Raw genomic sequence first — 12042 nt, forward strand, 5'->3', positions numbered from 1 at the left:
ATGACTTTAGACCCAGCTGACCCAGCCATACAACTAAGCCACTTGTGAATTCCTGACCTCTATCTAGAAAATGAGAAATGAATGCTTTTGCTTACATCATCCCAGGCATTCATTCACTCAGTATTGTTAGGTGCTTGGTTACTGTTTAGTCACTCTAGTGGAAGAGTTGAAGCCATGAAAATCACACAATGTATAATCACAGAATACATAAAGTATTGATAAATCTGCTAAAAAATATAAAGTGAACTTATTTAGGTTGGAAAAGCAGAGATTCTCTTCTAGAAAGTCAGTCAATATCAAAAGCAACAGAAGAGATTTACACACAATGTAAATGTGAGAGGCTGGAGGTGGAAAAAGACACCAGAAGAGCCCAAAAAGAGCACTGTGAAGTGCAGGGATTCTAGGTATTTATTCTGTTACAAATAGGATCTCTAGTCCTTATAAAAATCTTGTAAGAGTAGAGATTAGAACTCCTTTCACATTTAAGACATACAGACTCAGAGGCTCAATAAGCAGCCTGAGGAAACATTCTAGGAAACATAATTAGTAAACACAATCATAACTAGGATGCTGTGATCAAAATCAAGAAAGAGCTGGTATTGAAACCTGTACCAGTCTCATTCTCTCCTTTTCTGAGAAGAGACAAAGCATAGTTTAGTTGACTTTCTTCCAGTTAAAAATCTATCTTCATTCACCCTTTTCAACTTCCAAGTGAGATTAGACTACACTCTCTGTGTCTAAGCCCAGCAAATGACCTAAATTTAACTATTTTACTCCATCCTACTTGATCAGCTTTTTTAAAATAATACAACTGCATCAATTCTCTCTTCAGTTTTTTTATAGTTCCTAGTTGTTTCACCTAGTCTCCAAAACGTTTCCTATTCTATTTCTTCTCTAAAATATCAAACTCCTTCCTTTCACCATTGAATTCTTTAACAATAATCTGTTATAGTTTTGCTTCCTCTTCCATTTATTTAATCAACAGCAGTTTTGCTTCAGCTCTCAACTAATGTTAAGTCTGCTCTTCCAAGGTCAGTATTAACTTCTGAAGTTAGTCAAATTTCAGTCACATTTACAACGGACCATTGCCTCCTTGAAAGTCTATTATCTTCTCTGAGGTATATTCTCCTAGTTTTTATATCTCCAATCATATCTTTGTCATACAGCTTGTTAGATCACCTTCCCTACTCTTCAAAGCACTGTGACCCACAAGACAATGAGTGCTAAATGAGTAATAAATCATGCTCATAGCTCTTACTGTACAAAAAAACTTAATGGCATTTTACTGACAGTGTCTTAGCATTTAACAAAGGACGAAATATTTTGCAGATCAGTCTCTAAACAGAAACTGATTTTTCTCACCAGACAAAGATTCCCTCCTGCAATAGAAATACATACCTTGGCAGTTGCAAAAGGAGGAAGCGGATTCCTGGAATTAGGGAAAGGGATGGGGGAGACTACAAGTAGAGAGGGATTGTAAAGGGATGGAAAATGATCTAACAAGATCTTATATACATAAACCAATTCCTCCAAATGAATGTGATCATTACATATTGAAAAAACACATTCATAAAGAAATTTTAAAAACTAAGATTTATTGAACTTAAATTTTTTAAAAAGGAGGCGCAAACCCAAACTGGATAGGCACACCTGATCTTAAAACAATGGCTTTTTACATTCTCGAGGTCATAGGCCTTTAAGAATCACATCACTCTGCTGCCTACAAAAATGTGGGTGCCTAAGTTCACACTAGCACAGATTTACAAATAAATGTGAGAGGATTCCTAGACTTAGATTAAGATCCAATAAGAGAGAATGCAAACAAGGCTCAAGAGAGGGAAGGAGGCTACAGTAATTGACAGCCATAGTAAATAATTTGGCTAATGGAAAGGGAAGCAAGTCTGCCCACCGAAAATCAACTGACCAGACCTGTACTTTGAACAACTTCGCAATCCACCACTAAGCCTTGTTAAAACAGACTCCTGGAAAGTTTTAATGTCTTGTGATCAAAAAGTCAACAGTAGACATACAGAAGATTCTAGAATGGATCAGATCTATTTCTTTGGCCATACAGTTTTGTTCCTTAATGGAAAAGAAAAGAATTTACTTTGTATTTTCTACAATTCAATTATAAATAAATGTACTACTTTTTTACTACACTGTTGCTTCCATCCTTCCCCTCCCCCAAATCCTGTCACTTTTTAGTTTAAGAAGATCTCTAGGGGATGGTGAGATAGCTTAGTGAAATAGCTATGTGATTGCCTAGGAGATCAGGTTATATTACTCAAGATTGTCCAGAACCAGGTCTTTGATCACGGTCTTAGATCACTCTCTTAAGAAATCTTCTGTGTGGATAAAGAGAAAGTAACATCACTTAAAAGAGAAAAATGAGCAGTAACTTGTTTACCTGTCTTTCAAAATCATTACACTGACTGGACAGGCCTGGATATAACTACAAAAGAGTGGGTCCATAGAGCTGACCTCTAATCATTACCAGTTCTAGAGTATTTCACTTTTTTGTGTAAGTTACAGTTTAACCACTCTTTGTCTTTCAATATTTAACAGTTCAAGGTATATTAGAGTATTTCTACACACCACTCCCATTACAATACCAAATCTATAATACTTAAGAATCATTCATTATCTACAAATGGAAAGTGATTTTTTTATAAGTTGCTCAGATGAAGAAACCAATTGAAGCGCTCAAATCTGTGAACTACCAAGAGATGAAGGGATAGTGGAGGGAGAGAAGAGGTGGACCTTAAAAAAAGTTATGTGCATGAACCAACTCCCAACTCTATGTGCAGGATGAAAGCAAACATGAATGAATACAAATAATTACGTACTGCAAACATGAATGAATACAAATAATTTTTTTAAAATCTGAACTTCAAACACAATATAACAAAAATATTTCCAAACCTCATCAATGAACACAGGCCAACTGTATGACATCATCATTCAAAACCACCCAAAATATAAGTGCCAATAAAATAGTGAAACAGCAGTTTACATTTAAATCAACTAAATTGTGTTTCAATTCTAAATTTTCATATGTTCAACAATTTAAAACAAAGTAGGGTTAGGTCCTTGAAACAATACATAATACATTTTATAAGATGCATTATAGTTGTTACCAATCCTTACTAAACTCATTTTTCCATCTGTCATTGTTGCTTCCCACAATTTTTAATTGTATTAATTTTTTAACAAAATGTAAAATCATGACATACAAAAATGAACACGTGTTCAAAATTTTGTTTCAAAAAACAAGGCTGGGCAGGGGAGATGGCTCAGTGGAACAAGCGCTTCCCTGGCAAGCGCAAGGGCCTGAGTTCAATTCCGCCCCCATCCCCGGAAAAAAAAAAAGGCAGATGGCAAGTAAATTCCACAATTAAACACATTAATAGATGAGGAATCTTGAAATGAGTATGGAAAAGGAGGCATCACTTCTACTGAATTTGAAAGAGACAGGAAAGAATCCACGTTCATGAAATAAAATTATTTATCATTGATGCCAGTTAGAGTTTAGTTTTTTAAAAAAACTTTCTTTGAATGAGATAACTCCAAGGAGCTTCATGAATCTGACCAACGCAAACATTTTTCACTGAACCACATTTTCTCCCTAAGGGGAGGCACAATACTGTAAGAAATGACCTCACACAAGCATCCAAATGCTCCCCACCCTACCAGACTTCTTGAAATAAATCTGTTGCAAGTTTGTCCCTTTTCTTTCATCCAAGCTACAGTAATCTTGTTTCAGAGCATCTATGTTGATATAGGTGTACAGTTTCATCTTAAGTATTATCTACTATCCCATTTTCTTGAATAAGGAAGATTTGCTGAACAGGTCTGAGAAACAAGAAGCCAGATAAGTTAGTTGAATGCAAACGTCTTGTTCAGTGATAGGGCCGGATCTCACTTTTTTATATAGCTATCGGCCAGCTTTAATTTTGCACAGTTATAGATATCAAAACTCATTTCTAAAATTTCTGTGCAGCCCAAGAATAAAACCAGGGAAAGCCGCAAGACTTCCCACCTCGCCAAAGAACCACCCAAGATTTCACTCAGCAAACGGGGAGTCCTCAGCCCGGCCACTTCCCTCTCTGCTCGCCTGAGAGCGGAAACACAAAGCCTAACCAGTGTCACCCCCGGGACTGCAGGGACCCCGACACCTCAGCATCCTGCGCTCTGCACGTACCCACTTCCACCCGCGCCGCCCCGGGCGCGCGCAACGCCCAGCCCAGGGGCCGCAGCGCCGGGCTCCGCCTCGCAGCTCCCGCGGGCCGGGGTCCTGACCGCCCCATTTCCAGCGCGTCCCAGGACGCGCACCGCCGCGGCTACGGCCACGGTCCCCGCTCCCGGGTCTGTTTACCCTCGCTCTCCTCGTGGAGACTGCGACCCCGACGCCACCTCCGCGAAAACCCAATTAGCGGCCGTGAGAGAGGCGGCGGAATCATTCCCCAGAAAAGTGACAGCGCGACCCAACCCGCCCGTCCCGCGCCCGGGCCGGGTCCCGTGAGCCGCCGGCCGCATCCCCGCCCCGCCCCGCCCCGCCCCGCCCTCTGGGCCCGTCCCGCCTCTCACAGCGCTCTGGCGATCCCATCCGGGCGGCGGTAGGGCGGGTTAAACTCCTGGTAGAAGGCGGTCGAGAGACAAATACAGACAGCGCTCACCAGGAGCGCAGAGGTTAAGAGCACTCGGTCCCAGGAGGCTGGCGTGACCAGCCGCAGAAGCTCCGGGCTGCCTGGCACGGCTTCCGCTCCAGGCCACCGCTGCCCAATCAAAGCTCGGCTCTGTCGTCACTTCCTCCTCGAAGGCAAAGGGAACACCGGGCGGAAGAGGCTCGCGGAACGAACCCGGAAGGGGCGGGGCCAGGGGCGGGGCCAGCGGCCGGGACCTCGTGGAGCTCAGGTGAGTTCTGCAGGCCTGCAGCCCCCGGGCCAGCGTGTTTGCTGTTCTGCTACGCCTCGTGGGTTTGGCCGATCGTGGCTGAACCCTCGTGGCGTCGGCAGCAGTGAGCCGGGGCATATTTGCGATCTTTTTCTAGGGTCCTGGGAACCCAGGTGACTCGGAGGTCCCCACTGCAGTCGGTGGAGGCAGCTCAGTGTCTCCCCGGGCCGATTGTTCGTGTGGACCGGGTCGCCTGAGGATGCTCGGCAGTGTGTGCGGTGTGCAGGAACCCCGCGCGTTCTCCTGACCGAAGACTTGCTTTAGGGACGTGTGACAGGTCCGTTACCACGGTCCAGGGCATCCGTGCCTTGTGGAACTGACATGTTTGGAGGGACCTTGAATTTAGAAGCGGTGATGGTGGAGTCTGGAGGATTAGGTCGCAAACTGTCTGCAGAAGGAGAGAACTGTGCGTGGGAAACGGAAGTGCCCAGTGCCCGGTTGTAAGGGAAGTGGTGTGAAGGCTGAGACAACAACGCAGCAGAACTGGGCTTGCTGGTAAAGACGTGGTTCTCAGACAACGACACCTTAAAATAGATGAGTGGATGTTATTTTATGCGTGTTGTTATGGGCGAGAGAATAGCGCGCCGAAGTCAGGGTTACAGGGTAAGGACGGTGATTAGGGAGAGCGGAGAAGTTATCTGAGAAACAGAGGGATAGATGGGATGACTTTCTAGAAACTGACAGGCGATTTAGCCCTTTTATGAAGGGCTTGCGGTAAGGACAGTGGTTTTGAAAAGGATTAAGGAAGAAACGTGGAGATCTTAGGTGGAAATCTAATGTAGTAACCCGGCGATAAGAGCTGGAACTGAAAGTAGTCAAAAGAGCAACAGGTAGACTTGACAGGTACAAGAGAACAAAGAAGCAATTTTAGAGGCTTTGGAGTTACATGGGCTGGATTCGAATCTGGCATTGGGGTTGACTGCCTGAAAGACTTAGGATCATCTAGGATCTTTGTGAAGATAAGAAAAATACCCTTGTTGTGTGGAGTGTTTTTATACTTAATGTTTACAGTATCCTAAGCACTGTGATGCCTGTAATGTATCAGTTCCTGTATCTTATGTACAATAAGCCTTGGATGCTGTGATTTTATTAATGAGCTAAAGGTTAATAGAGCCTAGATAGCTGAGGAGATTCTGTATCTTAGCACCAGAAAGTGTGAGAGGAGGTTAGGAGGTTAGGTTGGTTTCGCTGCAAACAGGTTAAATGTTACTGTAAAGTATTCAAAGGGATAGGAAGTATTTGGGCTGTATGATTAGTATTTATGTAGATGAAGAGGGCTAGAAATAGAGATATCAGAGTCCCTGGGCCTAGGCATGATGTGTGAATTTTCTGCAGAAAATACTGGAGCAGATGTCCAAAGGTAGATGTCCAAAGACTAATGGAAGAAACAAGCACAGTTACAAGACTGGGAGAAGAAAACTGAAAAATTAATCAGATGTCCTAGACTAAGAGCATTATCACCGTGTTAATATTAACCTTCCTTGAATTTTAACTGCCTTTAGAATGGTTCCTGTGAGAAAAATATCGAGGCCCATCAGTGATTATTAGCAGGGAATGTTAGCATGAGTTGGGATTGAATATTTTAAAGTTGATTATAATCAGAGAGAAAACCTATCGAGTTCAACCCAGTGGAGAAACCCAATAAAAAGAAACACTGTACAAGGAAAACTGTAACTTTGGCATTCTTGTTTAAGTTGTGTGTTTTGAGTGATATTTTTCACTCTTTCTATGAGAATAGACAGGATTGGTTTGTTTCCTTCACTTCTTGTGCTTTCTATTCATAACCGGAATTTGATATAATACAGAAGTATGACATCTTTGAAAAACAGGATCCCAAGTATATCTGTCCTTTTAGTTTGTCAGGAGGTGGTGACTGGTTACTCTGATTTTGAAATAAAGGCTATACCTCCATGTAACAATAATTTTGACAGGGGCTGGGGCGATGGCTCCGTAGAATAAGCACTTGTCTGGCAAGCACAAGGGCCTGAGTTCAATCCCCGGTTCTGCCAAAAAAAAAAAACAAAAACCAAAAAAACACCCCACTGATTTTCACAGTATGAACCAGAAACCACAGTAGCAGCAACATTTGAGAGCTTGCATGAAATGTAGAATTTTAGTTCCCACCCGGGACCTACTGAATCAAATCTAGTACCAGGAGATGAAGCAAGCTGCTTTCCAGCAGTGTTTCCATTAAGACCTGCAGGGAACGTGGGCATACACTGCAGTTTAAGAAGCACTGTGCTCGACAGGAGAATGCCGTAATGTCGCTGTTCTTACCCATGTCATATCTCTTAAGTCTACAAAGCACTTGTCTAAATAGTAGGTTTACCATAAACGTTTACTGATATGTTCAGTCTCATGGTGCCATTCTCAGTACAAAAACTGTTGGCGATTCAATGAGCAACCAATTGTTCAGCTGCATTGGGGCTTTTATGACAGATATCCACAAGATGTTTATAGCAGTCTGACCAATTTGAAATTTGACAAATATGAAGTGACATGAAACTTGACAAATGACAAGCAGTGGTGAATTTTTAAAACATGAAGATGTTCTGGTATTTTAGGTCATTGATTTGTGCAGAGTAAGGAAAGGTTAAGAAGCTCCGTGCTTTTAATTACATGATCAACAGGTGGGTGTGCACTAACCTAGCCAACCAGTGTAGAGGAGCTAAGTTCTGTTTACGTGCACAGGTTGCCTCACCTGTGGTATCAGCCGTCGTGACATGGGGCTCACCAAGCAGTACCTGCGCTACGTGGCTAGTGCAGTCTTTGGCCTGATTGGCAGCCAGAAAGGGAACATCGTCTTTGTGACACTTCGTGGCGAGAAAGGCCGTTACGTGGCAGCGCCAGCCTGTGAACATGTTTTCATCTGGGACTTACGGAAAGGAGAGAAGGTGAGTCATAGTCATCAGGGCTGATTTATGGGTGCTTGAAGGTGGAAAGACAGAAATGAGTGCACTCCAGTGTGTTTATCACGCATTGAACATTGTGTGGGTGTATCCTTAGAAATCTTTCTTTGGCTCTAGATAGCTGAGCATCGATTTCTGGATTTTTTTCCACCAAATTCTCAAAATTCCTAACTTTATTTTTGATATCAGTCTACTTTACCTACCATTTCTTTTTCTTTTTTTTTTTTTACTGGTTTTCACAGTGAGATATAAAACATTAGACATTTTAAAAAGGTAGTTACCCTGTTGATGGACTCTTTCTTACTAGTACGATGAAGCATAGGCGTTGTTAAGCTACCTCTCGGCTTTCTGACTTCCTCTAGCCCATCGCCTCTGCCAAACTGGGATTTTATTCTCGTCCATTAACTGTGTGACAGCGATATTTCATGCTGTTGCCACCCAGAGCACCTTGGAGACAGAACCACTGCAGAACTCCATGCTGTGCAAAGCAGTTTCTCATGAAATGGGGCCTAGTTAAGTAAGGACGGCTTTACAACCCTTCCTTGAAAAATCATTTGATAACAGGCGTAGGATAACATGCTAGTAGTTTATTTTATTGCCTGCGTGTATTGTGCCATTGTAGCGCTTCGAGAAAAATAATCTTATCTTTCCTTGAGTATTTGATTGTACAGGTAATGATTCCTGTATTAAAGGACTCATAAAAGGATTGTAAGAGTGATTTGGAATTACTGATGTTCTCAAGTTTACCGGTCCTGATTATTCCTACACTTTTCTCCTGGTTATGTGCTTGGCTTCCCCAGACTGTTTTTGATTCTTTGCATTTCAGATCCTCATCCTTCAAGGTCTTAAACAAGAAGTCACCTGCCTGTGCCCTTCTCCAGATGGGTTGCACTTAGCCGTAGGCTATGAGGACGGGTGTATCCGAATCTTTAGTCTTCTGAGTGGGGAAGGACATGTGACCTTCAATGGCCACAAAGCAGCCATCACTACTTTGAAGTATGATCATCTGGGAGGAAGACTGGCTTCTGGCTCCAAGGTGAGACTTTGATACAGGTGCCCAGACTGGTACATGAAAGGAGCCTTCAGGCTGAGGCTGAAGCAGATTGTGCACAGAAGTATTGGACGAAACTAAGGGTCTCAGCATTCAAAACACTTAGCTGGGCCGGGGAGATGGCTCAGTAGGATAAGCACTTGACTGGCAAATGCAAGGATCTGAGTTCAATCCCCGGTTCCACAAAAAAAAAAAACAAAACACTTAGTTGCTGGTATAAATAATATGATGTGGGTGGGTCTGAATTGAGAGGATTATTTGGTTTCCTATCATATATTCTGATGAAAATCTATGAAATAGAGGAATAGGACAAAGAGGTGCCTGGTAACTATGACAGGATGTCATTGTAGAAGTGCCATGCAAAACAGTAAAACGAGAAAGAAAGTAAGAAAGACTGACAATAAGAAAATATGATAGCTTTTTACTTATAGCTCTTGTATCTCAAGAATTATGAGCCAGAAAGTAAAGTGCAAAGGATGCCATTCACAATAAAATGTTAAGTAACAGAAAATACCGTGAAGCTCCTGAAGAATGTAATAAACTACTTTCGTAATGATACAATTCCGTGTTTTTGAATGGGAAGACAAAATACTGAAAAGTGGTAGTGTTTTTAAATTTGTGTATCTAAAGCAATTTAAACATCTGAAAGTTTTTGTTATTTAGAACTTAACCAAATGATTTTAAAGTATCTATGGAAAGCAGATGAATTGGAAACACCAAATTTGGGGAAAGAAAGATGGTAACAGGAAGATCTTAGATATTAAAATGCATTGTAGGGCTGGCTCCATAGCTCAGTAGACTAAGTGTGTGCCTGGCAATCACTGGGACTGGGGTTCGATCCGCTCCACCACGTGCTGTGCCGGCCCCGCCCCTTGGCACACTGAGCCAGCCACTGAGACAGGGCGTAGTGGCGCACCCCTGTGATCCTAGTGCTGGGGAGGCTGAGCCAGGAGGATCACTGTGAGTCCAAGCTGTGTAATAACACCCTCTACCAAATACAAAAAATAAATAAATAAATACAAATAAAATGCATTTGATGATAATTATATTGATGCATTTAGTACCAGTGTAACACAGTAGATTATTACAATGAAATAGAAATCTGTGAAACATAGTTTATTTAGCTAATTATTAAATTTTTAAGGTGGCATTTCTTATAATTATGAAAATGGTATACTACTTATAAAATAGTATTTAGAAAACTAGCTGTTTTAAGATATAATTTTTAATTAATTTTATCTGGTTCCATATGCCAAAATGAGTCTCAGATTAGAGTCTTACAGATGCAAAAGTAATAATTTAAATAAACTAGAAAATGTGCATTATCTGTTATTGAGGTAGAAAAGGACTTCAAAGATAGCACTGGAGTTGATACCAAAAGTTGAGCCAGTGGCAGACTTGGCTGGTCATCCTGTTTTTGATGGTAGCTTGATACAACCCAGAGAAGATCGAAGAAATCAAAAACTTAAAAAGACCTGTTAACCTAAGAATTTCTCATTTTAGTATTCTAACCCAGATACATATACAATTATATATAAGAATGTTTTTTTCCTGCATATTTATAGTAGCAAAAAATTGGAAACGAAGTATCTCAAATTTAACCAATTTAAATTATGATGTATCGGTATTATAATTATGTGAGCATTGAAAATTGAAGGTACTCTACAATGTCATGGCGAAATGGAAAAATACTGAACTTAAAAAGTGAGTGATAAGCTGATACAAGTAGCATGATCTCTGATTTCTAATAGGAAAATAACAATCTGGACTGCAATAACAAAAAACAAAGTATCTGCTGGTGATTGCTAGATGGAGGATTAAGGATAATGCCTCTACTTTTTGTGTGCTTTCTAAATTTTCCACCAGGACTGTGGATTGCCTGTATAATAATTCAATCTCATTTTCTGACAAGTCAGGTCTTTTATGGTAAAGAAACAGTTACCTTCTGTATTATTTTGCACCCTTAGGATACCGATGTTATTGTATGGGATGTGATCAATGAGAGTGGCCTCTACCGATTGAAGGGGCACAAGGATGCCATCACACAGGCCCTGTTTCTGCGAGAAAAGAATCTGCTAGTTACTAGGTAAAACAAAATTAAGGTTTAAGTTCTTTTTTTTCAGGCAAATTCATAGGAGAGGACTTGAAAGAGAACATTTGTTGCATTTTTCCCTCCTTTCTCCCTTCTGTGTTAATGCTTAATGTTAGCTTCCTCAGTTGCTTTCTGAGCCCTTCTCTCATCCCTGTCTTAATTTTTCTTGTTGCTGAGACAAAATACCTTGACACCCAGAGTTAAAGGAGGAAAGGGTTGTTTAGCTCACCAATTATAGGTGTTCCTGACCACTGGTGGCTGCCTCCAGGCAGGGGGCATGACAGAAAGCACACCTCGGAGCAGAAACAGCTCCTTGGGGGCAGAAGGCAGCAAGCAGCCGCAGCCTGCCTCCTCCTCTCAGGCTACCCACCCTTGGGCAGTGCCACCCACTCTCAGGCTGGGGCTTCCCATTGTCCACACCCAGAACGGCGCCAAGCCAGTCACTGGCCTGATTTGGTCATCACACACCCCAGATCCAGCCACCTCTGAAAAGCCTCATCTATGACTGCATAGAGCTTTGGGGGTGGGTTGGGGTACATCTAGATACAAGCTGTAATACCTCCCCTTCTACATAGCATCGTAAAGCTACGCAGAATTAGGTGAGGCATTTTTTAAATTCCCTTGTCACTTTTGTCATTTATTTCTTCTGATATTTTTTCCAGGTTCCTTAGCCTTTAATATACCTTTTATTAAGTGTCTGCTCTATCCCTACACATTTAGGAAAGCAGAAGATGGAGGACTGTGCAGATACGAATACCAGGTGTTTGATTTTCCGTGCCGTTTGAGGAGCAATATACTCCATAGGCTATCTGAATAGTTGTAACTTAATCATTTGCAGTTGCCGTTTTTTGTAAATCAAAATTCCTATGGAATAATTACTATTCTCAAGGAATGGTCATCAAGGAAAGGCTGAGATGCCAAGCTATGTCAGGCGATAGAAGAATCATGGTAATGATGCATAAGAAGTCATAGTGCAAGGGCCAGCCAGAGAGCTCAGCAAGTTAAAGCGCCTACTTAGGCAGATGCAGGGACTGGGA

At 41.7% G+C, this 12042-nt stretch overlaps 2 protein-coding genes across 6 annotated transcripts in view; one reads left to right on the forward strand and one right to left on the reverse strand.

Annotated features, from left to right (window-relative positions):
* The window catches only part of Gdap2 (ganglioside induced differentiation associated protein 2), a 47305-nt gene extending 42491 nt beyond the window's left edge, over window positions 1-4814 (reverse strand). For 2 of the 5 annotated variants that reach the window (XM_004648038.2, XM_023708318.1), the window contains exon 1: window positions 4588-4814. The gene's annotated coding sequence lies outside the window, so the exon portion shown is untranslated. Of the gene's footprint in view, window positions 1-4375; window positions 4501-4587 lie in introns of those variants that run through there. The other 3 variants (XM_023708317.1, XM_023708319.1, XM_023708315.1) reach the window with 2 other exon arrangements.
* A 70-nt stretch (window positions 4815-4884) lies between these two features.
* Window positions 4885-12042, forward strand: part of Wdr3 (WD repeat domain 3) — a 60593-nt gene continuing 53435 nt past the window's right edge. The window contains exons 1-4 of the mRNA XM_004648039.2: window positions 4885-4914; window positions 7645-7847; window positions 8689-8898; window positions 10881-10999. Coding sequence (XP_004648096.1) covers window positions 7677-7847; window positions 8689-8898; window positions 10881-10999 — 500 coding nt within the window. The 5' untranslated portion in view covers window positions 4885-4914; window positions 7645-7676. The remainder of the gene's footprint in view (window positions 4915-7644; window positions 7848-8688; window positions 8899-10880; window positions 11000-12042) is intronic.

Source organism: Octodon degus, unplaced genomic scaffold (genome assembly GCF_000260255.1).
Source record: "Octodon degus isolate 3935 unplaced genomic scaffold, OctDeg1.0 scaffold00349, whole genome shotgun sequence".
Taxonomy (NCBI): Eukaryota; Metazoa; Chordata; class Mammalia; order Rodentia; family Octodontidae; genus Octodon; species Octodon degus.